At 42.9% G+C, this 24,969-nt stretch overlaps 1 protein-coding gene across 1 annotated transcript; it reads left to right on the forward strand.

Moving 5' to 3' along the window:
• The first annotated feature begins 233 nt into the window (after window positions 1-233).
• Window positions 234-24,821, forward strand: AHSA1 (AHA1, activator of heat shock 90kDa protein ATPase homolog 1 (yeast)). The gene is made up of 9 exons (XM_015418359.1): window positions 234-523; window positions 5,234-5,424; window positions 5,618-5,700; window positions 14,905-15,022; window positions 16,023-16,111; window positions 16,884-17,018; window positions 20,992-21,093; window positions 23,973-24,024; window positions 24,399-24,821. Exons 1-9 carry the CDS (start codon window positions 444-446, stop codon window positions 24,569-24,571), a joined length of 1,023 nt encoding a protein of 340 aa, XP_015273845.1. The 5' UTR covers window positions 234-443; the 3' UTR covers window positions 24,572-24,821.
• The last annotated feature ends 148 nt before the right edge of the window (window positions 24,822-24,969 follow it).

Here is a 24,969-nt window from a genome sequence, read left to right on the forward strand (position 1 = left end):
GCCGAACCGAATGTATTTGGGACCATAGAGACAGCTAAAGACTAGAGTAGCTCAGACTAAACTTCAGGTTTAAAAGAATTAAAAACCGTCATGACACTCAATTACCCGGTTTTAGGCCTAGTGTCTCTATGATTACATTCCTTTTTGTACCGGAAGTGCTGTGAGTATTAGCATTCCTCCCTCCTCTCTCTCTCACGCCTTATAGTTCCGACCAGCCGGGAGAATTTCAAGTGCGGACTCAGTGAAGGTCGGATTATCTTGCTGTCATGAAGGGAAAAAACGGAAGGAACCTTTGCCGGTGACGGAAGTCGGGAGGCGGCGCGGTTGCCGGCGCTTCTAGCAGCTTCTAGACGGCGCGCGCGGGCGGGTAAGACGGTGCTCGGCATCGACCAGGCAGAGGAGGTGCGGCGGCGGCGGCAGCAGCGTGCTTTCCAGCGGCGCCGATGGCCAAGTGGGGAGAGGGGGATCCGCGCTGGATTGTGGAGCAGCGCGCGGATGCCACCAACGTCAATAACTGGCACTGGTGAGTGGGGGGGGGGGGGGGGGGGGGGGGAACCCCCCACTCACCCCGGCTAGTAGCTGCTGAGGGGAACAGGTGCGCGGTTGCCCGCACTTTTAGAGCCATGGTCCATGGTACCAGTCAGGAAGGGGAAGGTGCGCTTTGTGCGAGCTCTGTCGGCTTCTCGTCGGAGTACTTACCCTTCTCCCCCCCCCCCCCCCCCCCCCCCCCCCACCCCCCCCGTCTCAGCACCCCAAGCCCCGCGATCTCTGCTTGTCTTCTTGCATGCCTGTCATTTCCACCGCAGAGGTGCCTCTGGGAAACTACTTTGTGCCTTGTTCAGTGTGCCTGGGGGTGAGGGAAGGTCCTGTACCCCGACGTCTCCTTGTGCTTTCTCTGCATTGAGACCTTTTTTCCTCTCCCCATTGTGAGTTCATTCGGGCTTAGTCCGGAACAAGTGTGTAATGCGGGAGCGTTGCCAACTGACGGGCGGGGAGGCAGGGGAACTGAGAAAGAAACGCTACTTGGCTTGTACCGGCACTTGATCAGCGGCTTGGTCTGCCGAAATCAGCGCGTGGAACTTCTTAAAGGTAAAGGTAAAGGTTCCCTTGCTCGAAAGCCAGTCGAATCCGACTCTAGGGTTGCGGTACTCATCTCCGTTTCAAAGCCGAAGAGCCAGCGCTGTCCGAAGACGTTTCCGTGGTCATGTGGCCGGCATGACTAAACACCAAGACGCACGGAACGCTGTTACCTTCCCACCGAAGTGGTCCCTATTTATCTACTTGCAATTTCTACTTGCAAGTGGAACTTCTTACAATAGAACAAAACATTAACCACCAATTAATGTCCATAGATCAAGTTGCCAAGTGAAACAAAAGTCTGCTTTGGTAATGTGCATTGGAGGGCAGATCTGAGTTTGCTGTTTTGTCTTTCACTGGGAGCTTTTGAGAGCTTTGAGGGTTTAAGGCCTCTACTTAAGTCATATTCTGGCACACACACCCCTCCCCTCTTCATGAAATGAAGAGTCTTTTTGCTTTTAATCTCAGGAGCATGTTATGTTTTGGTTACACACACACTGTGCTCCCCTCCCAATCTAGTTATATAGAGTTGACTTTCAAAGCTGTGAGATGATGCTTACTGTATAACTGTCAAGTCGTGAGCTCTATGTAGTAAAAAAATTGAGACAGTACTTGAACTTGGAGCTATCCAGTGACATTGACTGGCAGAAGTTAAATAGCTTTTAACTGAAAAAATGTGACGCAGACTGTCTCAAGCAAGCCAGTAATTTATACTGCAGTAGGCAAGTGAACGATGGGACAACAACTATTGCTATTTATTGCTAAATGTAACATATATTCAGAGCTAGTATAGTTCTTATTGCTATATATTGAAATGAAATAGGAGGTGGGTGGTTGTCTTTATGATCTGCTTATAAATCTTCTTGGGATATACTGCTGGAGGCATAATGTAGATCCAGATGGTTCTTGGTCTGATCTAGGAAGGCAAGTCTTCTATTCCATGGAAGCTCACTTGAAAACATTACAGGTAGGATTCCTGTCCCAGCCATCTGGCCTTTTTGCTGTGTATATAGAGGCCAGCTTACTTATTTATTTAGGTAATTTTAAATTTGCTTTTCTCCTGCTACAGACTCAAGGCAGTGCTTTTTGGCATATCATTGCAAATTCTTTTTTGCAACAGTTGCCCACAGGTAATGAAAAGTGAATCCTTTTCATGGTGGCAGGGACACAAGGTGGTTGTATAAAGAGTCCCTTCTTGCAGTCATAAAAAACTCAAGCACATTAACTCCTTGTGGACTAATGGATTTATTGTGCCATGATTTTTTGTTGTTTGACAGAACAGAACCTGCTCCTTTCAGGATTAATGCCTGGACAGGTCCACCCACCCACCAAGCCATGCCTTCCAGTTCCATCATGTACCTGAAATCTTGGTACAGCCAGTTTTGTTCCTTGTACAGTCAAGCTACCATTGTTCTACATCACTGCTCAGCTGGAAGTGATCACCATACTTCTTCTTTGATCAGAGTGTAGCAGCTATGCTTTCAGGTGCAGGAGGTGGGGGATAGAATAGGTATATTCCTTGCATTGGGAAATAGCCAAACAATTATAGCACAGTACGGAGTTAGTTTGTTTTGAGTCTTGTTTGAGATCATGGTTTATTCAGGTCTCCTGTGCAGAGCATGTGCTTCTCACAAATCCCTAAGAGCTTTCCATTGGCCCACTCTCCCCCTCCCCTCAGAAAAAACTTAAACTTCAAAAAAAGGAGACATAGTCAGTGCTAAGTGAGCCAACGGTGCATTCTGCAGTAGTGAGCACACCATCTGTGTCCAACACTTGATGCAGCAACACTCAGGCTAAGAAATGTGCAGCTTTATTGCAGCCTTAACAAACACTTAGAGGCTTTGCATTCAGAGTTCACAGAAACCATATTTCAGGCTTGGGTTTCAGAACAGAACTCTTGGCAATGGTGAATTCCTGTTCTGAGGACACTAGTAACTTCACAGACTGTTATGAAGTATAGCATCTTCCTTTCTCTTCATCCAAGCCCTGTAACTCAGGCTTTGTATGATCTCCTTGTGAGTTTTGAATATGACTTCAGTCAACATATACTGTACAAATAGGTGTCGCATCTTTTAAGTGGATGACGGCAGTAACAAATTGGATAAAAAAGCAAAGTGGTCTGGGTATTATGTGGGAAAGGCTGGATACATTTCCTGTCTCAGCTATGGTCGGGAACTTTCACAAGCCATTCTCTCAAAGCTCCTAAAATGGGGAAAATGTACTTTATTGGGGAGACTTTCTGTAAGCACAGAATCATATGCAGCCAATGTGTCACAAGAGATGCAGGGAGAAAGACTTTGTGGTGCTTCTTGCCCTTTGAGTTGGCCATTAGTGCTATAAAGTATTAAGTGGTACTGAAAAAGATATGCCTATCAGTATTTGAAATCATGGCTTATCATTTGGTCCTTGTGTATCTCCCAGGAAAAATCCTGTTTGTATGTAGTACCCCCTTTTTCTCTATAATGTTATAGATACTTTGTCTCAGTTTAAGAACTGTGGTTTTAGCTTTTATGAGGTCATCAGGCATATTGTCTAGTGGTGTGTTCTTGCTAGTGCAGGTGAGCAAGCATCCTCAAAGGCTGGGATAGATTAGAATATAAACACAATAACTGAGCCAATACCCTTAGCCTACTGTATCATTTTCAATTTCCTTCCACTTTTGCCTTGTGATTAAATTCTCTGCAGTGGTCAAACTTCAAGAGAATCCAGTCGATTGGCTAGACCTACACGTCCTGATGATGGGAAACCACTGGGATTGGCTACTCATTAATAGTGTTAATGATCTCATTCTCAGATTACCAGGTAGTTTTTACATTTTAAAAAGGAGTAGTCTGTTTGATTTTGACCTTGAACTCCATCTGCATATATACAGAACTGAGGTGTGGCCTTCATCAAAATATTGTGCTAATGCCCAGGTCAGAAGACAGCATGGCTTGTCTTTCATGATTTAGGATTATGTGGCATGCAAACATAGTAACTCAAACTTGAGTAAAACAAATTTTGCATCCAGTGGCACCTTTAAGACTAACAAAAGTTTATTCAAGGTATGAGCTTTCATGTGCTCATGAAATTGAAATGGAAGTTAATGGTTTATATATATAGGCAGATGCCTCTACATAAGTGAACAGCAAATTAGCATACAATTTAATGAAGATCTTTTGACATGCAAAGACTAAACAGCAATAACAAACTAAGTTCATATGGTCACCATTTGTTTGGATTTAATTGGGGGAAGACAGTGAAGTAATAAATATGTTAAAATAGGAAATAGATGTGTAAAAGTGTCCTTCTAAGAGTAATAAACTGTAACTCTGTTGGTGACCATATGAACTTAGCTTGTTATTGCTGTTTAGTCTTTGCATATGTCAAAACATCTTAATTAAGTTGTATGCTAAATTGCTGTTCATATATATATACGGATGCCTCTACATAGGTGAACTGTTAACTTCTGTTTCAATGTATCTAAGGAAGTGCACGTGCACACAAAAGCACATACCTTGAATAAACTTTTGTTGGTCTTAAAGGTTCCACTGGATTCAAAATTTGTTCTACTGCTTCAGACCAACACAGCTGCCCACATGGATCAAACTTTAGTGTAATTTTTGTGCAACTCAAGCCTGAGCTATTCTATGGTAATGTAGAACATCTCTAGTATAGAGAGAAAGTGTAAACTAAAATGTATTTTTCCTTAAAGCCTTCATTTATTCCTTCGTTATATTTCCTTCTGATAGCCTAACAGAATTTATTTTTAAATAAGTTGTCTCTCCCTTGATGGGAGCCTTAATACCTAAGCCAGCTCCTGATTCTCTAGCTATTTTTTTTGTCAGTAATGCTAAGGAAGAAGTTTTGTTATATCAGGAGTAAAAACGCAAGGATTCCTGACCATGGTTAGGCTCCTTCTGTTGCTGTATTCATTTAATTACTTGACAGAGTGGTGGGAACTGAAGTAAATATGGCAGAATCTTGGGAATAAAAATGGAAGTAAAACTGATTGGCCACTAAATCCTGTTTGGCTTGAATTGTACATGACAGAGTTTGGGTATGGTATGTAAAGTATATTTAATAATCTTAATCACTGTCTTCTGATATTATGCTAGGAAGATTTCTTAAGGTCTGTATTACCAGATTTTCAATTTGAGATGTTTTCTCTTCTTAGGACTGAAAGAGATGCATCTAACTGGTCGTCAGAGAAGTTGAAAACTCTGTTTCTGTCTGTTAGAGCAGAGAATGAAGAGGGTTCTTGTGAAGTGACAGAAGTGAATAAGCTGGATGGAGAGGCCTCTATAAACAATCGCAAAGGAAAGTTAATTTTCTTCTATGAGTGGAACATCAAGCTAGCTTGGACAGGTGAGTTGGCTGTGAGTTCTCATGCAGGATACTGAATAGTCACAAAGCAGGACTGACTTCTAAAGATTCACTAAAGAATTAGGAGAGAATAATCATTCTGAAGTGTTGAGGACGTCAAAACCTGCCAGGAGTTGATTTTAGGGAAGTGAAATAGAGTCAAACCTTAATTTAATTAGTATGTTTCTGTCTACAGGCACCACAAACACTGGTGTGAAGTACAAGGGGCATGTGGAGATTCCTAATCTTTCAGATGAAAATGATATTGATGATATTGAAGTAAGTACAGTTAGCATTGCTGTCTATTACTTCATTGGACTGCAGTGCTGTGTAGTTCCATGTTTTGCAGTAACTGAACTGATACATCTTCTTATAGATAGCTTTAAAGGGGGCTTAGGCAGATTCATGGCTACTAGTCATGACAACTAAAAAGAACATCAACATTCAGAATCAATAAGCCTCTGAATAAGAACATAAGTAGAGCCCTCTGGATCAGAGTGGGGGAAGGGGTAGGAAAGGAGTGTAGGTTAGGAAAGAAAGGGGCAACATTACGGATTCAATTAAACAGAATAAAGGTGAGGAGGTATCATTGCTTGAATAGGTACAAGAATTCATGCCTAATGGAGGTAGAGGTCCTGGGAGCTTCTTGCCTGTTATATGCTATTCTCTCTTTTGTACCCAGGTCTAGCATATCATTGACGTTAAGGTCTACAGAGGGAGATACTTGAGATTTCCAGTATTGTGAAATGATTTGCTTAGCAACTAAAGCTGCCCTTTGGATCCAAAATATGTGGTATTTCGAGAGTGCCCACAGAGTTGGTATATATTTTAGGATTAGATTGTTGGCTGTGAAGTCTAAGTTAGCAGCAATGCTCCCTCTAAGTTGTGGAGTCTTGTGAGCAAAAATCCTACTTTGTGAGCTCCTGGCATGAAAGTTGTGAGCGAGCGATTTGGCTGCTGCATAGATTAGTTTGCTCTGGAGCCATCCTTCCTGAGCGAAGGTAAAAATGTGTGAGCGGGAGGCTAAAAAACTGTGAGCTAGCACAGCTTAGAGGGAACACTGGTTAGCAGCTAATGTGAGATTGCTCCTGGATATAACTTCTTGCCAGAAATGTGTGATTTTAGAGCAATTCCAAAACATGTGAATGAAGTTAGCTCCAGGCTTTCAGCAGCACCAACACTCATTCTCAGTGAGACCAGCATGATAAAATTTTATAGGATACCAGTGCACTCCCAAGGGAATTTTTTGATGGATAAGCCTTAGTTGTAAGTCCGTAGAGGCGGATTTAATGGCTTTTAGTGCAGTTTACCATTGGGTTGGTTGAATTGGAGTACTCAGTTATTTTTTTGTTCTTTTTCTTTTTTGAACATTTTTATTAGTTTATATACAAAAAGGGGGGAAGGAGAAAGGAAGAAAGAAAAGAAAAATACAGAAATATTTAAAAACTCCAATTTAGCTTTCTGCATGCATATCTTCTCATTACAGTTTTACAACTCCTTCATCTATCATTCTTATTATTCGTCACTTAATCTTATTTTCTTAATACTTATGTTTTAACCAGTCATAAAAAGCCCTCCAGGGTCCCACCATTTTTCCATATTCATTAATCAGATTCATCAGTTGTTGTACAGAATCCATTGGGTCTTCTAAGATAAATACCAAATCATCATCAAAGGCCTATAGTTTATATTTATTTCATCTTATTGAAAAAGGGACAAGACAAGGTTGTCCAATATCTCCCATTGTTTATACTAACTTTGGAAATTCTGACAAAGCTCAGTTCTAGGTTCCACTGGGTTGCCTAGGAAGGGTTTCTAAGGATGGAAGGGAAAAAGGGGGGGGGGGGGGGGGAGTGTCCTGAGGCTGCAAAATCTTTTGGTCCAAGAATAGAAGATAGACAATGTCTTAGTTGCATACATTGCCAACTGGCCATGGACAGGCAATTAAATTATGTGGACAAAAATTAAATGGTTTAAAGTCATCCCCTGGTCCAGTTAGCTAAGATAAGTGTACTAAACCACCAGAGATCCAAAAAACACTTTTATTCCCTATCCTAATCCTAGGGCTCTTCCATATTGTTAGATCTCTGTGAGTGTAAGGGTGAAAAGCCAACTGAGTGCCAATCATCAGCCAAGCTGACCTAGCAACTTCAATTACAGGCAGGGCTCCCGAGTACTTACCTTAATTCGGCGGGGGATGTATAGTTCTTCGCGGGACCATTCCCACGGGGAAAACACAGGCGCTGCACTATTCCGTCGCCCAGGCGTGATGTAGGCATGTAGCCGGGCGACGCTCTAGCAATGGGGCTGGAAACTCGATGCTACCATCGAGTTTACAGTCCCATTACGAGAGCGTCGCCCAGCTATGTACCTACGTCACGTCTGGGCGACGGAATAGTGCAGCGCCTGTGTTCCAAGCAAGAATCTTCCGGCGGGGAAGCATGTGTCCCCCGCTGGATCGTAGGTAGGTACTTGGGAACCCTAATTACAGGTGAATGAACTTTTTGATAATTTAAATGTCTAGAGCCCAAAACAGCCCACTTACATAGAGGATAAAATTGGGTCATTTCCAAGTGAACCTAATCAGGTGCTTCCTGTCCAGGAAATAGAGACCAGTATTGTACACTAGAAAGCAGAAAGGCGAAATGGTATTAGTGCAGATTAGGGAGATTAAAGCCCTCCTGTTCTACAGGTAGCTGAAGCTTTTTATATGCAATTCTAGGCCTACCTGAGGGGCTCCAAATAAATTTCCGAAACAGAATCAATTTTTACAAAAAATTTCAGGGGAATATGTATTGGGAGTTGTCTCAGGATATAGATAATCCATGGGATAATGTTCATTTTAAGGGTGTTAATTTTACCCCCAATGCTCGACTGTCGAGGTCTTGGAAAACCTGTTGCAGAATCCCATCCATATTAATTTGAACAAAGGAGTGAATATCTCTTGGAACAGAAATACCAAGATATTTAATTAATTCAGAGTCAAAATTAAATGGCCATTGTTTATAACGTTTGGGGGAACTGGTCCATCCAGAGTTAGGACATGGGACTTATCCCAGTTAATACAATATCTTAATAACTCCCCAAATTCAGTAATGCAGGCCATCAGTGCTGGTAAGGAATGTTCAGGATCTGATAGAAAAACTATTGCATCATCTGCATACAACATAAGCAAATTCTTTACCCCAGACCTTAATACCTTTGATGCCTTCTGATTGTCGAATGGCACATGCCAAGGGTTCAAGAGCTAAATCAAATAGGGGTAAGCGAGGACAAACTTTCTGAGCATAGTCCATTAGTAAGTACTCTAGAGCAAGGCTAGTTATAGGTGGTCTTATCCACTTAATAAAATTTGTGGGTATGATGTACGATTGTCCTGGGAATTCCTGTACTCTGCATTGCAATCTATCAAAGGCCTTCTTTGCATCTAGTGGGGTAAGAGAGGGGTGAGACGTACAAGTGGTGAGTGGAGAAAGGGGGTGAAAAAGAATTCCTAGAGAAGGGGGTAGGGAGGAAAGCTAACATAGAAGGGGTGAGAGGGGGAGGTGAGGGAAGATTGATAGATAAGGGGTGGGTGCAGAAACACAGGAGGGAACTTTGACAGAGAAGGGGGGAGAGGGAAGCAAAGGTGGGGGAAATGCCCCCTCCCCACAAGTTTCTTGTGGGTTTCCCCTTGTTTTTCATGTTCTTGAGTGCTGATTCAATCTCTTGAGTGTGTAAAGGGGGTTGCCAAAAATTCTTGTTTCTTAGTCAACGCTGCTAGTTTACCCAAAAACTTTGAAATAGCTTCTGTAGATAGCTTCTACACAATAAAGATCTGAATAAAAATTCTGAATAAAATTGCACATTGCTTTCGAGGTGATATTAATTTGTCTTCGTTTATCTTTAATTGCCACAATATAATTGCAAGAACAAATTTGTTTTAATCTAAACGCCAGCAATTTGCCAGCTTTTTCTCTTGATTCTCAGTGATTATGCCTAATACGGGCCAGTGTAAACTCAGCTTGTGATGAAAGCAATTTGTTAATTTCATATCTGAATTTCATCATAGTGCTGTAGTTTTCAGAAGTGGGATCAGTATTTTAAGCAGCTGTGGCATCTTTTAATTGGTTTTGTAGTATATTCAGTACTTCATTACATTGGTGTTTCTGTAGGAAGTGTAAATGTGGCAGAACGGGTCTGCTCCGGCCTGCAGGCCCTTTTCCACCTTGCCCTCCTAGGGGTTCCCAACTCCCTGGAGGGGCTTTTCCTTCTCTCTAGGGTAGCCTGCCACCACCACCTGATCATTGTAGGGATTTCCCACTGGAAGGATCAGGACTCCCAGCTTCCCTTCCAAGCTCTGAGGCCTCACCCCTGTGTCTCCCACTGCCCATAGGAACAGATTACTGCCTTGTGCACACCTAGAGGAATGGCTGCTTGATAACTGCCTGCCGTCCCCCTCTGGGTGTTCCTTTTAAAATAGCGTGTCTGAGATGGTGGCGGTCTATGTGGTACAGAGAACTACTCCCAGCTTCCCTTCCAAGCTCTGAGGTCTCACCCCTGTGTCTCCCACTGCCCATAGGAACAGATTACTGCCTTGTGCACACCTAGAGGAATGGCTGCTTGATAACTGCCTGCCGTCCCCCTCCGGGTGTTCCTTTTAAAATAGCGTGTCTGAGATGGTGGCGGTCTATGTGGTACAGAGAACTACTCCCAGCATCCAAAGTTATAAACTATTTATTAAAAAGAAAATGTTTACAAGCGTACTTTTAGCACAGCACCAAATTTAAGCAAGGGAAACAAAAGAACTGAGTAAAAATGCAAATCCTCTGTCCCTCTTACTATACATGCCCTATTCAGATGTTACCATAGGACAGGCTCTTTAAGCGTAGGATGTTATAAATCTCTACAGAGTTACCATTACCTTGCAGCTGTCTGTAGCTCTCTGGGCGAGTGCATGGTCAAAAACGGCTGCTTTCCCAGAGGAGAGGTCTGCATGTGATCATGTCCTCAGCACCCAAGGAAAAGAAGACCGCCTTCCCCTTGCACAGAGATTTTATCATCTCTGGTACTCCACCCCCTTGACCCCAGTTAGCCCAGGTCAAAGAGGTGCTTCCTGGTGATATCCAGGGATCTGTTTCCTGGAGACTTTCTAGCATTCTCATACCTCCAATCCTCTATTCCCTACTACAAGAAGGGGGGAGGGTTTGACCCATCCCATTGTCTCTGGCTAGCTCCATTAGCATATGTATATAAGTAAGCTGGAAAGCCATTGCCCAGAGGGAAAAAAACTTAAAACACCAAGTGGAGGCTGTGCTCTTTGCTAACCTCCCAGAAGAAAATGCATTTTTTCACAGTAAGCAATAATGAAATCTCTCAGGTATGCTTTGAAAGTATCTCATAAAATGGACCAGGTAATTTCCTGTGTGATATTAGTAAGTAGGAAATCTTTGATAGAAATCTCTGTTTTCTTTTGAAAGGCTTCCTCATGGAGCAGAGATGTGTTCAGCCTCCAGAGAGGAGATTTTAGATCAGCTTCTCCCAGACTAATTATCAATGAAACAGGGGACTGGTCAGAAATAACACATATCCCAATAGAACAATCAGCCATTTTAGAAATTAGGGAGCCACGGAGAAGAAAATAATCCAATTGTGAGTTAATTTTTTGAGTGTGGGAAACAAATGTATAATCTCTATCTAAGGGGTGGAGTAGACGCCATACATCATGTAGACTGTTACCACACATATGGCCTTGCAGAGCAGATGTGGATTGGCTTGTAGTGTGAAAACTCCTGTTACTTTTCTCTATCCCCAAATTCTCTGAGTTTAGCTATGACAGAATTAAAAAAAGGAGGGACCATCTACATTTGGCCCATAAATATTGCCTAATACGTATAGATTGATCACATTTAACCAAAAGAAAGATGTATCTCCCTTCGGTGTCTGATTTAGATTCAAGGACTTCTGTGCAAAGATTTTTATGCCCTAAAATTACAACTCCTCAAGCCTTAGTGGAAATCCCTTAGTGGTAAGCCTCTCCCACCCATTATTTAACGAGCCTTATCTTGTTCTCCTTGAGGCATGTGTGTTCCTTGAAGCATGGCAGTACTAGCACATTGGTTTTTTAGACTGCATAGTATTTGTTTACACTTATTGGGGCTCCCAAGTTTTTTAACATTCCAGGTTATGATTGTCAATTTAGGCATAGTTCAGTATTAAGTGTTATGATAATATCCTTTATATCACTAAGTAAACTCACCATTAGCCCCAGTTAGAAATAATCTGTCACTGCTGAAGGGGAATGAGGGAAGGGGGGGGGAACACAAGAAAGAAAAAGCAACAAGGAAGATGAGGAAAAAACGATTGAAAACTTTATGAAAGTTTTGCTGAGTCCACCCTGTCTTGCCTGAGTCTCCAGTTTCTCCCAGCCGCCCCAAATAATATTAAATAGAGGTAGAAAGTTGAGTCTTCAATCCAGTGTTGAAAGAGTTAGGTCAGTAAATTATGCCAGCAGACACAACGGTTTCTTGGAGCAGTCTCTTCCATGTTTGTTATCGTTGTTGATGTTCAGGTTTATACTCGGTGCAGGACATTTCTAGAGTCAGTTAAGACAGGATCTTCACTTCCAAAATGTTCCTGGGAACACTCATAGTCATCAACCTTGTAAAATTCCATTAAACCACAAAGCAGAGTAGATACAGAATTTGCAGACGATTGTATTGAACATTCATTTCTGCAGTAAATCACCCAGGATCAGGAAGAATAAAATTAAATTTCAATTATAAGAAATTTTAAAAGGCCTCTGCTTCAGCTGGTCCTGTTGTTATATCTTACACAGAGCACTGCTGGGTCTAGGTATTTCATAAAGGCTTCAACAGCTTTTTTCCAGGCCAGCACTCTTGCATGTACAAATCCTTTACGCTGTTTACGAAGGTCGATGATTTCTTTAGGAAAATAATTGAGGAAGGAAATTTTAATTTGATCAAAAATAATTTGAAGAAGGAAATTTTAATTTTAATTTCAGTTGATCCAGCCTTCTAGATCATTTTTTAAGGTTTCCCTTGGTGGCAAAGTTAATAGATGAAAGATTATGGTCCTTGGATGGTTTGCTGTGTCCCAGGTGTGACCCAAGGACCTATGAGCCCTCTTAGTAAGATCATAATCTTCTGGCAGGGTCAGGCTTTCTCTTGAAATCGAGTGAACAAAGGCCACCATGTCTGGTTCCTACTAAGCGTTCCCTGACTCCCATTAGGTAAAGATTATTATGGCGGTTTCTGCTTCCTAGGTCTAAGAGTTTGGATTTTAAAGCTGTTACCTTGGATTGAAGTTGTTGGATGGAAGCAAATGTAGAAACAAATGTAGAGATCCTATTCTCTGCATTTGTTAGCTGCCTGCTTCTGAAGAGATTTCAGTTCAGTGACATCAGATCTGACAGAGAGCAGTCCCTCCTGCACTTTCTGTGCTGCAGGGAGCAATCTGCTAGCCATGCCACGGCAGGTCCTGGGGCCGGTTTCTCCTGCAGTGCAGTTTAAACCGCACTGCAGGAGAAGGTGGCCCCAGGATTTGTGTGTTGCAGGGAGGTCTGGCTGGGATGGCTTCTCCTGCAGCGTGGTTTAAACTAGGCTGCAAGAGAAGCTGGCCCCAGGATCTGCTGTGCCATAGGTAGCAGATTGCCCTCTGTGACACAGCAGCTTCTGCATCTGGCTTCTCCTGCAGCCCCAAGCTCAGTTGGTGGGAACAGTTTACTCCCCCTGGCACAGCTGATCCTCGGTCTGTTGGGACTGTGGTAGAAGCCCGACAAACAGCTGAGAGGTGAGAGCAATCTGCTCCTGCCTCTCTGTCAGGCCCATAACCAGGATTTTTTTTATTGGGGGGGTCTTGGAATAAGTTGGTGCACCCCCATACACACCCCAAACGAGCAGCCCTGCTCCTGCACTTTGCTGCAACTCACGCCCCCCAGTTGGTCTTCATGAGCAGGCACGGGGTGAGGAGGAAGAGGCGAACCAGAGCTCCAGGCGCTGCTCGAGAAAGGGGAGCTGTGTCATCCACACAGCAGACAGGGCAAGGGAAACTGTTTTTCAGGCTGCCATTCTTGTTGAGACTGAAGCCATTGACATGGGGCTGCCCAGCTAGTTCTTCGGGGCCCTACTTCATCCTGCTGGCTCTGACCGCAACAGCAGCAGCCGAGAATCCACCCTTAGTGCCCGGCCGTGCAGTTCTGTTGCACAAGAAACCCAGGTGGAAGTGCCTGCCAATCACATGACAAGCAAGCGCTGACGCACCCTGGAGCACGATGGAGCTTCTGCCACTGCTCTGGCTGGAAGCAGGCCATACTTGGGGAAGGGGCAGTGGCAGTGAGGGGTTCCCCAGACAGCCCAGAGAGTTGGGGGGGGGCTGGGTTGGATGGGAAGTTGGGAAGGCTTGGTAGAAAGTCGGGGGTGGGCCCCAAGAGGCCCCACCACAGCTACAGGCCTGCTCTCCACTGTTTTTGGGTCTACCAGTAATCCCCATATATATCCTTGATTTTCTTGGAATTTCCCCCCCAGTTTTCCTGAGAAAACCCGGATACATTTGGGAAGTTGAAATATACACAAAAAATACCAATAAGGTATATTTTCAGCTTGAGTAGATCCAAATGCACACCCCTAGTGCTGCGTTGAACTAAATCCAGTAGAGATGAGGGCTGAATGTTAGTGGATTGGGCCTGTAGAGGCCTGTAGCTCATTCAGACAGGCTCTGCCCCACTCGTCATCTGCAATCTTGGCTACTGCTGCCTCCGCTTCTAGGAGGGCAATGAGGTCAGCTGACGAGACTCATGTTCTGTGCACAAGTGCAGACAGCATTACTATGTTTTTGGTGAATTTAACCCCCCTTTCTCTTTTGTTTGAAGTTCTCAGATTTTTCTGCAAACCTGGGGGGATCCCCCAAGTTTGTTGAAAAATCTTCTTTCTGTGTGAATGACCCCAAGCCACTGAATTAAGTGTCTGCAGATGGCTCCCCTTCACTACTTGTTATATAGATCAAGATGGGTAGCCATGTTAGTCTGCCTGTAGTGGGTCATGAAAGCTCATACCCTGCCACATTTTTTTTTTTTAGTTTTTAAGGTGCTACTGAACTCTTGCTCTTTTCTACTACTTTTCTACTACTACTATCTTCTACTAACTATATAGATTATCCATAAAAGGATTTAATTTTAGGTTACTCATTGAAATCAAATACTACTGTTAGGACTTTAGGGGTAACTGTCTATTGGTAGGTTTCCAATTAGTGCAACAACATCTACATCTCTCACCAGATCTTGAGCTCTGCTCAAAGCTGTGTCCATGATCAGTACCCCTCCGGTTGGCCGGGTGACTAGCTGTTCCAGTGCATAGTAATTTATTATGTCTAGAATCTCATTTCTATTGCATTACTTGAGCACATGTTTACCTAGTCAAAATGAGGGTAGTTAAAATTGTGTCTGTGTGTCTGTGGTGATCTTACAGGGTTTTTCCCCCTTCTTAGATCACTGTTACTCTTGCCAAAGATGAGCCGGACACCAACCTGCTAGCCTTGATGAAAAAAGAAGGCGTAAAAATGATCACTAGTGCTTTGGAAACTTATATCAGCACTCTGAAAACAGGTATGCATACAGGGTAAGATAAACTGTAGAGACCTCATACTAGAGCTTTCCTCTAGCTTTCAAATGGAGGACAGATAACAGCTGCAAATTCTTCCGATGACAGAATATGTTTGTGTGGGACAGGCTGCTTCTGTCAAGTGTTCAGAGATTAAATAAATGGCTCTTCAGGCTGTCTTCAGCATCTTAAGTAGTTTTACTTGATAGTTTCCTATCTTCTTTACAACACAGTAGTTAGTTCAGAGACCAACATGCACTAGTGAAACCAGAAGTGGAAGAGTGCATCTAAATAAAAGGGAGCTCTGGTGCAGGAAAATACTTCTCATCTAACTGTGTTATGAGGAGAACTGCTGCAGTGTTATATGTGTGGGAAGAAGATGTGCCTGTCAATTAGTGCCACTATTCAGGAGGACTAGTCATCGGTCAGACTCACTTCAGGAGTAAGGGGTGAACATGGTACTGCCCAGCTATCCTCTTGTTTGCTATTACTATGAACCTTTGGCAATCATTACTTATTCTTATGAGAGGATCTCACTTTGTATTGACTGACAGTATAGAATTTTTTGCACATCTAACTTGGAAAAGTCATATAAATTTCAAATTCTTAAGGAAATTAGTTCAGATTCAGCCTATAATCTGTATCAGAATACATGGTTTGAACATGTAGAATGTGTATACAAATCAAGTAAACCCTTTCTGTTTCTGGGGTGGCAAGTCCCCTCGTTCTTTCTTCTCTGCACCAGAGCAATAGGGCTTTCTCAGTACTCTCTTCTGTTGGTGGATACTTCTTCAGATTATAAACCTGAAATTGCTGTATGCCCTGGATATAGTTTTCTCATCTCATTCAAGTATATAATCACCTTGCAATTTTTATTTTAATCCTTGTTTTTGTGGAATTCTTAATGATGTACCCTAGCAGCCGTGTTTATGAATGAAACGGGGATTAATTAAGATCCTTCCATTCCATGCAAGTGATCTAAGACAGATCTTCATGTCCTTTCAGAGTTTACCCAAGGCATGATCCTGCCCACAGTGAATGGTGAGCAGTCAGAGCCATCCCCTCTTCCTGTGTGTAAACCAGAACAACAAAAGGTGAGCAAACCAGTTTCTGGGTGTATATGGGTCTAAATCCAACCACATTCTGAAAATCTATGAGCATTTAAGTTTTCTGAAGAGGAGCTGGCAACTTTACACCAATTCCCCTTCCCCCCACCATCAGGGTGGGGGGCTGAGTGAGCTGCAACAGAAGGAGGGAATCAGAAATCACCATAATCTTTTAAGAAAACCTGAGGCCACTTATATCCTTAGACCTGTATGATTGGCTACAGGCCCTTCTTTTAAGATAAGCTAAATTGGAAATCTGGGTAAAATGTGTTTTACAGGATAACATTTCCTTACTTTGAAGTAATAAAAAAGCTGCTTCCACATATCTGTATGACAGCAGACCTTTTCAGCAACCATCTTTTGGCTTATATACCAGTGTAACAAATGTTTTTTAAAAATTTGTTTATTATGTTACCTTCCTATATGTATGTGTAAAACCCTCTTCAGTGCACCTGAGCAAAACAGCATGTGAAATACCACTGATCAGTAAACACGGTTTCCAGGCATGTGTGTATGACTGGAGGTTAGTCCAGATTCTTCAGATAGTGTAACTAATGCAGACTTCTCAGGGCTGCCACTGTACTTGTCTTGAGGATTGGTGATTTGATGGGGTGAAGAGGAAGTGTGGCTTTAAATTTCTGTCTTGCTGTCAAGATAGCTGTAACAGCTACTTGTGACATCTACCACAGTTGCTTTAATGGGTGGGTTCTACACTGTTACAGTGCTCTAGCAATTAAGATACATTTTGATGTTTATGTAGGCTTCCGAATGTGCTGCTGGCAATGCACATAAATCTAAATCAGTTGGAGTCAAGATTCCTACCTGTAAGATAAATGTGAAGGACGTTTTCTTAACATCCCCTGATGAGCTATACAGAGTATTCATTACACAAGAGGTAAGTCAGCTAATGTGTGTATCTAGCAGTGTAGCTATCTTTGCTCAACACCTTTGGCAGCCTCTCAGAACACATTTAGCAAGCAGTGTCTCTTGACTGGAGGACACGAATATTCTTCCATGTGTGTCTCCAGTGCCCATTTTAGTGTCCTAGATGCAGAGGGGCTGATGGCCTGCTTTCTGCACTAGAAGTAGACTGGCCCTCTGTAGTGAAATCCTTCCCCAGTTCAGGAGGAAGATTTCTTTACTACCCCCTGTGGCAGAACCCCTTCCTTATTTCAGGAGGTTCCCACTCCAGCTGGTCATCAGCTGCCACTGTATAGCCTGTCCCTGATGGGATACTGGACAGTATCAGTCCCCTTAGTGATTGTCTGAATCTCACCTTCCTGGACCTCTATTATAGACACTCTGGGGTGTTCACATATCCTGAGGGTCTGTTTATATTCTGGGGTCCTCCCCACCTTAAGTTATGTCATACTCTGGCATTATACTCAAGCCTGTTCGGTTTCTAGCTTTTTAAACCTTTAACTGTTAAAACCGCTACCACCTTCCTTGTACTTGATTCAATAACCATGAGGAAACTTCCAAACAACCAAATTTTATTTGACAGACATATAAAAAAAATTAAAAATAGGCAGTAAAACTTAAGAATAAAATTTAGCAGTTAATAAAAAGGTTGAGGTTACAAGCATACATAAAAAGATTAAATAAAATAGATCTTTAATATTACAGTGCACTTAAATAGTTCATTAAAAACAAAATAGGCCTTTAGGCCATCTAGGTCACACACTGTGCAGTACACATTACATACAATGCAGTAAACTCTTAACACAATGCAGAATACTCTTAGTAGCGCTGATTGGAACCAATAAAATCAGACTAGACACATTTGGCCCTTCTTAATTTACTGGTGCAGCACACATATGCAGACTGAGTGAAAGAACAGCTGTAGCCAGTATGATTATAGCATCTATCTTTCCCTTTGGTGTGGCTATAAAGATCAGGAGCTAGATGTAATACTCCCACAGAGTATTTCTGTGCCACAGTATTTAATTTGGAATGCCCCCACCATACCTTACATGGCTAAATATGCAGTACATATTCCTTCATATAATGTGTATGTGGTATTAAATTGGGACCACTGGTATTAAATTGGGACCACTGAAGAAGGCCTTTGTGGTTGAAATGCATCTGGTCTGATTTTATCAGTTCCAATGACTGCTACTAAGAGTTTACTGCATTGTATATAATGCGTACTACACAGTGTGTGACCTAGGCCGTTTCCGCATAAGCCTTTGCCTTGCCGTTGGCGTCCTCAAACATTCGAAGCACCCAAATGGTTCTGCACAAGTTCCTGAGTGCCAGGATTCGATCCGTGTGTTCCTCCCTCTCGCCCCGCATTTTATGAATCCTGGATTTTCACAAAGTTTTACTTGCCTCGATCGATGCTCCCTCTAAGCTGTGAGTAAAAATTCTACTTTGTGAGCTACTGACATTAAAGTTGTGAGTGAGCAATTTGGCTACTGCATAAATTAGTTTGCTCTGGAGCCATCCTTCCTGAGTTAAGACAAAAATGTGTGAGCCGGAGACTAAAAAACTGTGAACTAGCTCACACTAACTCAGTGTAGAGGGAACACTGGCCTCGATCCTTAACTTGCTTTTTCAAAGTGTGAAATTCCAGGATTCGAGCTTACCTAACTGCCACTCCGTCATTGTTTTTGTGTCGTCATAGCAGCATGCCCTATGCTTTCCCTGCCCACCACCCTCCCCTCTGCAGGTCAAATCAGCCATTTTTAATAAGAAATATTTATGATGTTACAATGCAGAGATTATGAATGGTTTACAGTGAGGTCAGCAATTCCTGTAGGACTGCTGTACAAAGGATTTGGGCGGTCTGTATTGATTGTGTGCACAGGGAGATCTATAAGCCAGATGGCACCAACAATTGTCCTTTACATCCCCCACCCAGTCTTTAACCAGGAAAAGTGCTGCCAGAAAAAAACCTCTCTGTTTTTTAAAAAAATAAATATTGATTGCGTAACAACGCAATGTCAAGCAACACAATAAAGCAATACAGGTTTTTTTTAGAAAAAACCATCTACGCAGACTGGTTTGCTTGCAGTACATGGACAAGTTTATCCATGTAGCAATAGTATAGCCTCTGTGGCACAATAGGCAGCACGTAAGTCTGATAACCTGAGGGTCATGAGTTCAAATGGGGGGGGGGAGAAAACGTTTTGCTTTAACCGAACATTTTTTTAAAAAAAACCAGCTGAACAACCCGTTCTTTTGAATGGTCACTTTATGTACTCTCTCCAAAGGAGCAGCTACAGTACTTCGTGGAAGTTTCTTTTTCTGTCTCCCCCCCCCTGGGGGGGGGGGCTTGGCTCTTTAAATATTTAGTTCTAAACAGGTAGCACAGGCATGATGGCTAGTACTCAAAATAACTGTTCCCCATGATCAGAGCTGCATGCAGATAATTCTTGCCTATTTGTAAATAAAAGGCTGCAGTAGCCATGTGGGTCTAAATCAAAACTCCTAAATACAGTTGCTTAATACATTTTTATAAGTAGATATTTATTTAAAAAGCCAAGCTGGGGGGGGGGGCAGAAAAATAAACTTCAACCTTGGTGCCTTGATGACACAGGAAAGGTTATTCATGTTTATTCATGTAAACAAGGCAAAACATTCCAGCCCCTCTGAGGCTTGGACTCGGAACCTTCTGATTATTAGACTGATGTGCTGCCCACCACACCACGGAGGCTTTGCTGCTCTGTCCCCTCTGATCTTTATTGTGTTGCTTGACATGTCTGTGGTTGTGGTTTGAAGAACAGAGTAAAACGGATGCAGCACACTGCAAAATGCTGGAGATACAGGAGATCCAATGCAAGGCTCAAAATGGAGAATGCCTGTGGTGAGCAAGCCTCTTTAAAATTTAAAACAACTTGAAATCCGCCCTCTGCATTCTCAGGCTCTTTATCCATTCTTTGTCATTGCAGTTACATTGTAATGCAACTATTCATGTGGAATTTTTTTTTTAAATCAGCCACAGAAATGCATGATGGGAGGGGGAGTGGCAACCACTACCAGAACTCTTATTGCAGAAAACACGATGTGGAGCAGATGCTATGAAACTTTGAAGATGAAACAGTACAGACCTGAAGCAATGTATCCAGCTTTACATTGCCAGTAAACTGGGGCAAGGCGATAATGTGGAAACACCCCTAGATGGCCTAAAGGCCCATTTTGTTTTTAATGAACTATTTAAGTGCACTGTAATATTAAAGATATATTTTGTTGAATTTTTTTTATGCATGCTTGTAACCTCAACCTTTTAGGTATCCATTCCATTTTGGGGGGTTTGCCCCTTCTTTTTTGTCGTGCAGTTAATAAAAATAACCAGGCTGACAGACACAGAAACATTCTGACAGACTCTCTGCACACGCTGACTCTTCATCCCCACTCTTCATACTCACAGTGCCAGTCCCCTCCGTTCTTCAACTGATCATACTGCATATGCAAAACAGTATTCCTCCCACACTCTCATTCGCTTATTTGTTCAGTCACTCAAGCCTTCCCTCCTCTCATTCTTACCAGTCACTATTACACTTTCATAGAATCCAGAGAATGTCACACCGTTCCAGAATGATAGTAATGAATATAGACCACTTCCCTCTAAAAGCTGTGGAAGGTTTATACATATTCCTACAGTTGCCTGCCTCCAAATAAGTTCTCCTTAGAGTTGATGATTTAGAAGATGCATCCTTCTTTTCCCCATCCTTGAAATGGTACCTGTCTTCTTCATAATCTCTAATGGGATGCAGGAATCCAGGTCAGCATTCCGGAATGCTGGAATCAAAACCACTATCCCAGTAATTTGAGCAGTTGGTTCACCTATTGGACTGGAAGTCATGATTTATTTAGCACAAGGATTCACCTTGATACTAGGCTGATTACCTCATTTTTCTCTGCAGCTGGTGCAGGCTTTTACTCACTCTCCTGCTGTTGTGGAGGCTGATAAAGGAGGAAAATTCCAGCTACTGGATGGCAGTGTGACTGGCGAGTTCACTGAACTGGTGAGTAGCAGCTGCTATCCGTTTGTTTATTACCTGAAGTGTCTATTTGGCTGCCTCAGGATACATGTGTTTCAGTATCTCACTGAGTTCATAAGTCATCATTCTTCTGCAGAATATATGTGGACAATGTTACTTCTGTGTAAATAGTCCATGGTAGTTCATAAGCTCCCAGTGTGTTTTGAATGTAAATGAAGTTCTGCTTGGTAGTATTTATTTATTTATTTTATTAAATTTATGAATCACCCACCCTGAAACAGTCTCTGGGCAATTTACAAAATTATAGAGATTAAAAATACAAGTAATATATAATCAGAAATTTTGACAATAAATAAAAAAGTTAAAACCAATCAAGATGGCAAGAAAGTAATCCTCCTTTGTTGGCTACACTGCTATCCTGCATGGCAGGGCAGGGAAGGGTATGTGGGGGCCATAGAAAAAAAGAGAGAGGGTGCCAATCTTAACCTCCCATTGCTGCTCTCAACTAAAAACCTGGCAGAACACTTCTGCCTTACAGGCCCTGCGGAATTGCATCAGATCCCACAGGGCCCTGATGTCATTCAGCAGAGAGTTCCACCAGGTTGGGGCCAGGACCGATAAGGCCCTGGCCCTAGTCGAGGACAGCCGGGCCTTCGTAGGGCCAGGGATCACCAACAAGTTGTCCTCAGCTGTTCTCAGCATTTTTCTGGGGACATATTGGAGGAGACAGTTTAAAAATCAGCCACAGAAAGCAGCCAGTTTGGTGCAGTGGTTAAGTGTGCGGACTCTAATCTGGGAGAATTGGGTTTGATTTCCCACTCCTCCACTTGCACCTGCTGATGTGACCTTGGGTCAGTCACAAGCTCTGGCACAGCTGTTCCTGAAACAGCAGTTTGTGTCAGAGTTTCTCAGCCCCACCCACCTCACAGGGTGTCTGTTGTGGGGAGGGGAAGGGAAAGGAGTTTGTAAGCCGCTCTGAGACTCCAAGTGAAGGGCGGGGTATAAATCCAATCTCTTCTTCTTCTTCAAAGATACACAGGTCCCTGACTGCTCAAGGCTTGTTGATCCATGTTTGGACTTGTATCCCATATAACATTTGTGCTTGCTGAAGAGCTCCTGAGCAAGCATGATCACAAGGAAGTTGTTACAAGTAGGGGTGTGCTAGGAAAAAAATGACGTTTTTTGGATTTAGGTATATCAGACCCCCAAAATTTCAGTAAATACTGAATTTCCCAAGTACAGATACCGGTATGGTATTTAGACTGGGGAAATATTTAGTATTTTCGAATATATTTGGGTCTGTTTAAATGCCTTCCCTCCCCAAGCCCTCACCACTTCCACTTTCTCTCCCATTCTGGTCAGCTGTTAGGTTTAGGCCATTTAAACCTAACAGCTGATCGGCGGATGGGAGTGAAACCGACCAGTGGAAACGGCTGGCAACTGGGGAAGGGAAGGCATGTAAATATACCATCTCTCTCCTTTCACCACCTGCCCTGCTGCAGCAGGGCAGCTGGGGAAGGGAAGGCATGTAAATATACCATCTCTCTCCTTTCACCACCTGCCCTGCTGCAGCAGGGCGACTGGGAAGGGGAGAACAAAGGCATGTTTAAATGACTTTCTTTCCCTCCCTGAACTGGCTTGGGGAGGGAAGGCATTTAAATATGCCTCCTCTCCCTTCCCTCTCTGGGTCCCCCTGCCAAGGTAGGATGGCTTGAGAAGGGAAGGCATGTAAATATGCCTTCTCTCTGCCTTCCCTTCCCCAGCCACCCCACTACATTTAAACTTGCCTTCTTTCTCTTCCTTCCCTTTCCGAGTCCCCCTGCCGAGGGGAGGGAAGGCGTTTCTCCCATGTAAACTGATCAGCGTGGTGGTCTACCCATCAGCTGAATGGTTTACATGGAAGGAAGTAACTTCAGCCCTACCTTTCACTCCCCCATGCTCTGGAGCCGGGGGGAGTGAAATGGAGGGCTTTAAAGGGTTCTTCCCCTATAAACCAATCATCTGATGAGTGGACCTGCCACTCTGATCGGTTGACATTGGAGGAAGGCATTCCAGCTCTCCCTCCCCCTCCCCCAGCTCCCAATGGGGTGTGTGTGAAATGTAGTGCTGAAATGACTGCCAGGCAGGTGTTTAAACCCAACAGCTGACTGGCAGCTCTGCTTGTCAGCTGCTAGGTTTAAATGGGTGGCAGCTGGGTTTTGGTACAGCTGAATGAACCCGATTATAGCCAAATAAAATCAGCTTTTTTCGGGTTCAGCTATATTGGTAGCTGAATGGCTTACATGATTCGTTCAGCTCAGGCTATGCTGAATGCACCCTCCTAGTTACAAATGTCTCTTGTGCTAATCTTGCATTTCTACTTGCACATGACATAGTACAAGGTATATTTCAGCAAGCCTTTTCCCAACTCCAGTAATGAACTTCTTTGATCAAGTTATTATCACACCTCCAAATTGGACTGTAATGACTGCATCAAATAGCCTTTTGGGTTTTGTAGAAAGCAACATGGATTGGAAATGAAAAATAAGAACTTGATTTTACAGTAGCTCTTATGCCATGCCGTGTAAATGGAAAGACATTAATTAAAACCTCTGTCTGGCAGGAGCCAACCCTTGGTGATTAGTTATGTGACAAAACCAGTGTCAAGTGAAATTTGTGCACCTAGACTGGGTAAACTCTTCATAGGATCATAGATTAGTTTAGATTCTTGTGGTTTCAACTAAATTAAAGCAGCTGATGAGCATCTAACACTTTCATTTATACTTCTTGAAACAGGAGCAAGTATTTTAATTACTCGTAACTAACTAATATTTTAAGCATTTCTCAATATGATTTTTGCTCTTCTCTTTGGTGTACAAATGGGAACCTGCCTGGTAGGTAACAAAACTTTCCTACATTTTCAGGTTCCTGAGAAACAGATTGCTATGAAATGGAGATTTAAGTCGTGGCCCGAGGGTAAGTAATTCTCTTGTATTCAGCAAGAAACCATTTTAAATTTAGCTCCACTTCTGGCTGTCTTGCACTATCTGCTTTTGAATAAAGTTGAAAAAAGCACAAGGCTTCTCAGTTTATCTGCAAGCCATGATCTTGGTTGTGCTGTGAGTTCCCATAACATGAGGGGAAACTCTTTTATCTGCATTTCGTTTTAGTAATCTCTCCTGACATCCTGGCAGGATATTGAATACTTAATACTTGGTGAAGAATTGAGGGTTTTTTTGTCCCCAGAGTAGATTTTTCTTATGTCAGGAAAGAAGCAGGTGGCTTGTCTAATTGCACTTCTCTTGGTTGTACCACAGTACTGATATAAGCATTTACTCCGGGTTTTCTAGGGCACTTTGCAACCATCAACTTGGCCTTCAACGATAAGGCTGGTGAAACAGAAGTCTGTCTGGAAGGGAAGGGCATCCCAGCCAGTGAAGAGGAGAGTACAAGGGAGGGCTGGCAACGGTACTACTTTGAGGGTATTAAACAGACGTTTGGCTATGGAGCCCGTTTGCTTTAACACTGGCTACTGTGGAGAGTCTCCACCTGAAGATTCTGCCGTGTGAACTGATTGGCTTGTCTGTCCCTTTCTATCCTCTGTTTTGCTGTTGTGATGAGCAGGATGACCGGATGGCTAGTGAAGTCCACTGAGCAGCACAGATTCCAATCCTTCGCTGCTTGTGCATGTCTCCTGCTGCAGGGGATTCCAAGGTGGATTCTCATAAATGTAAATACGTCCGTTCTGCTAAATAAAGATAACTTAAAGGTGATGGTCCTGGCTCTTGTATCTGCATGGAAAAGACTGTGAGCTTTTTTATAAGCAGAGAAGAAATGGTCATACCTCTTTAGGAAGTTAGTTGGAAATTCTTAGCACAGTATCTGGGAAGGTGCAACAGCCTGCTGTAACCCTCTCCCCAG

The sequence above is a fragment of the Gekko japonicus genome, unplaced genomic scaffold (genome assembly GCF_001447785.1).
Source record: "Gekko japonicus isolate JY-2015 unplaced genomic scaffold, Gekko_japonicus_V1.1 scaffold3, whole genome shotgun sequence".
NCBI lineage: Eukaryota > Metazoa > Chordata > Lepidosauria > Squamata > Gekkonidae > Gekko > Gekko japonicus.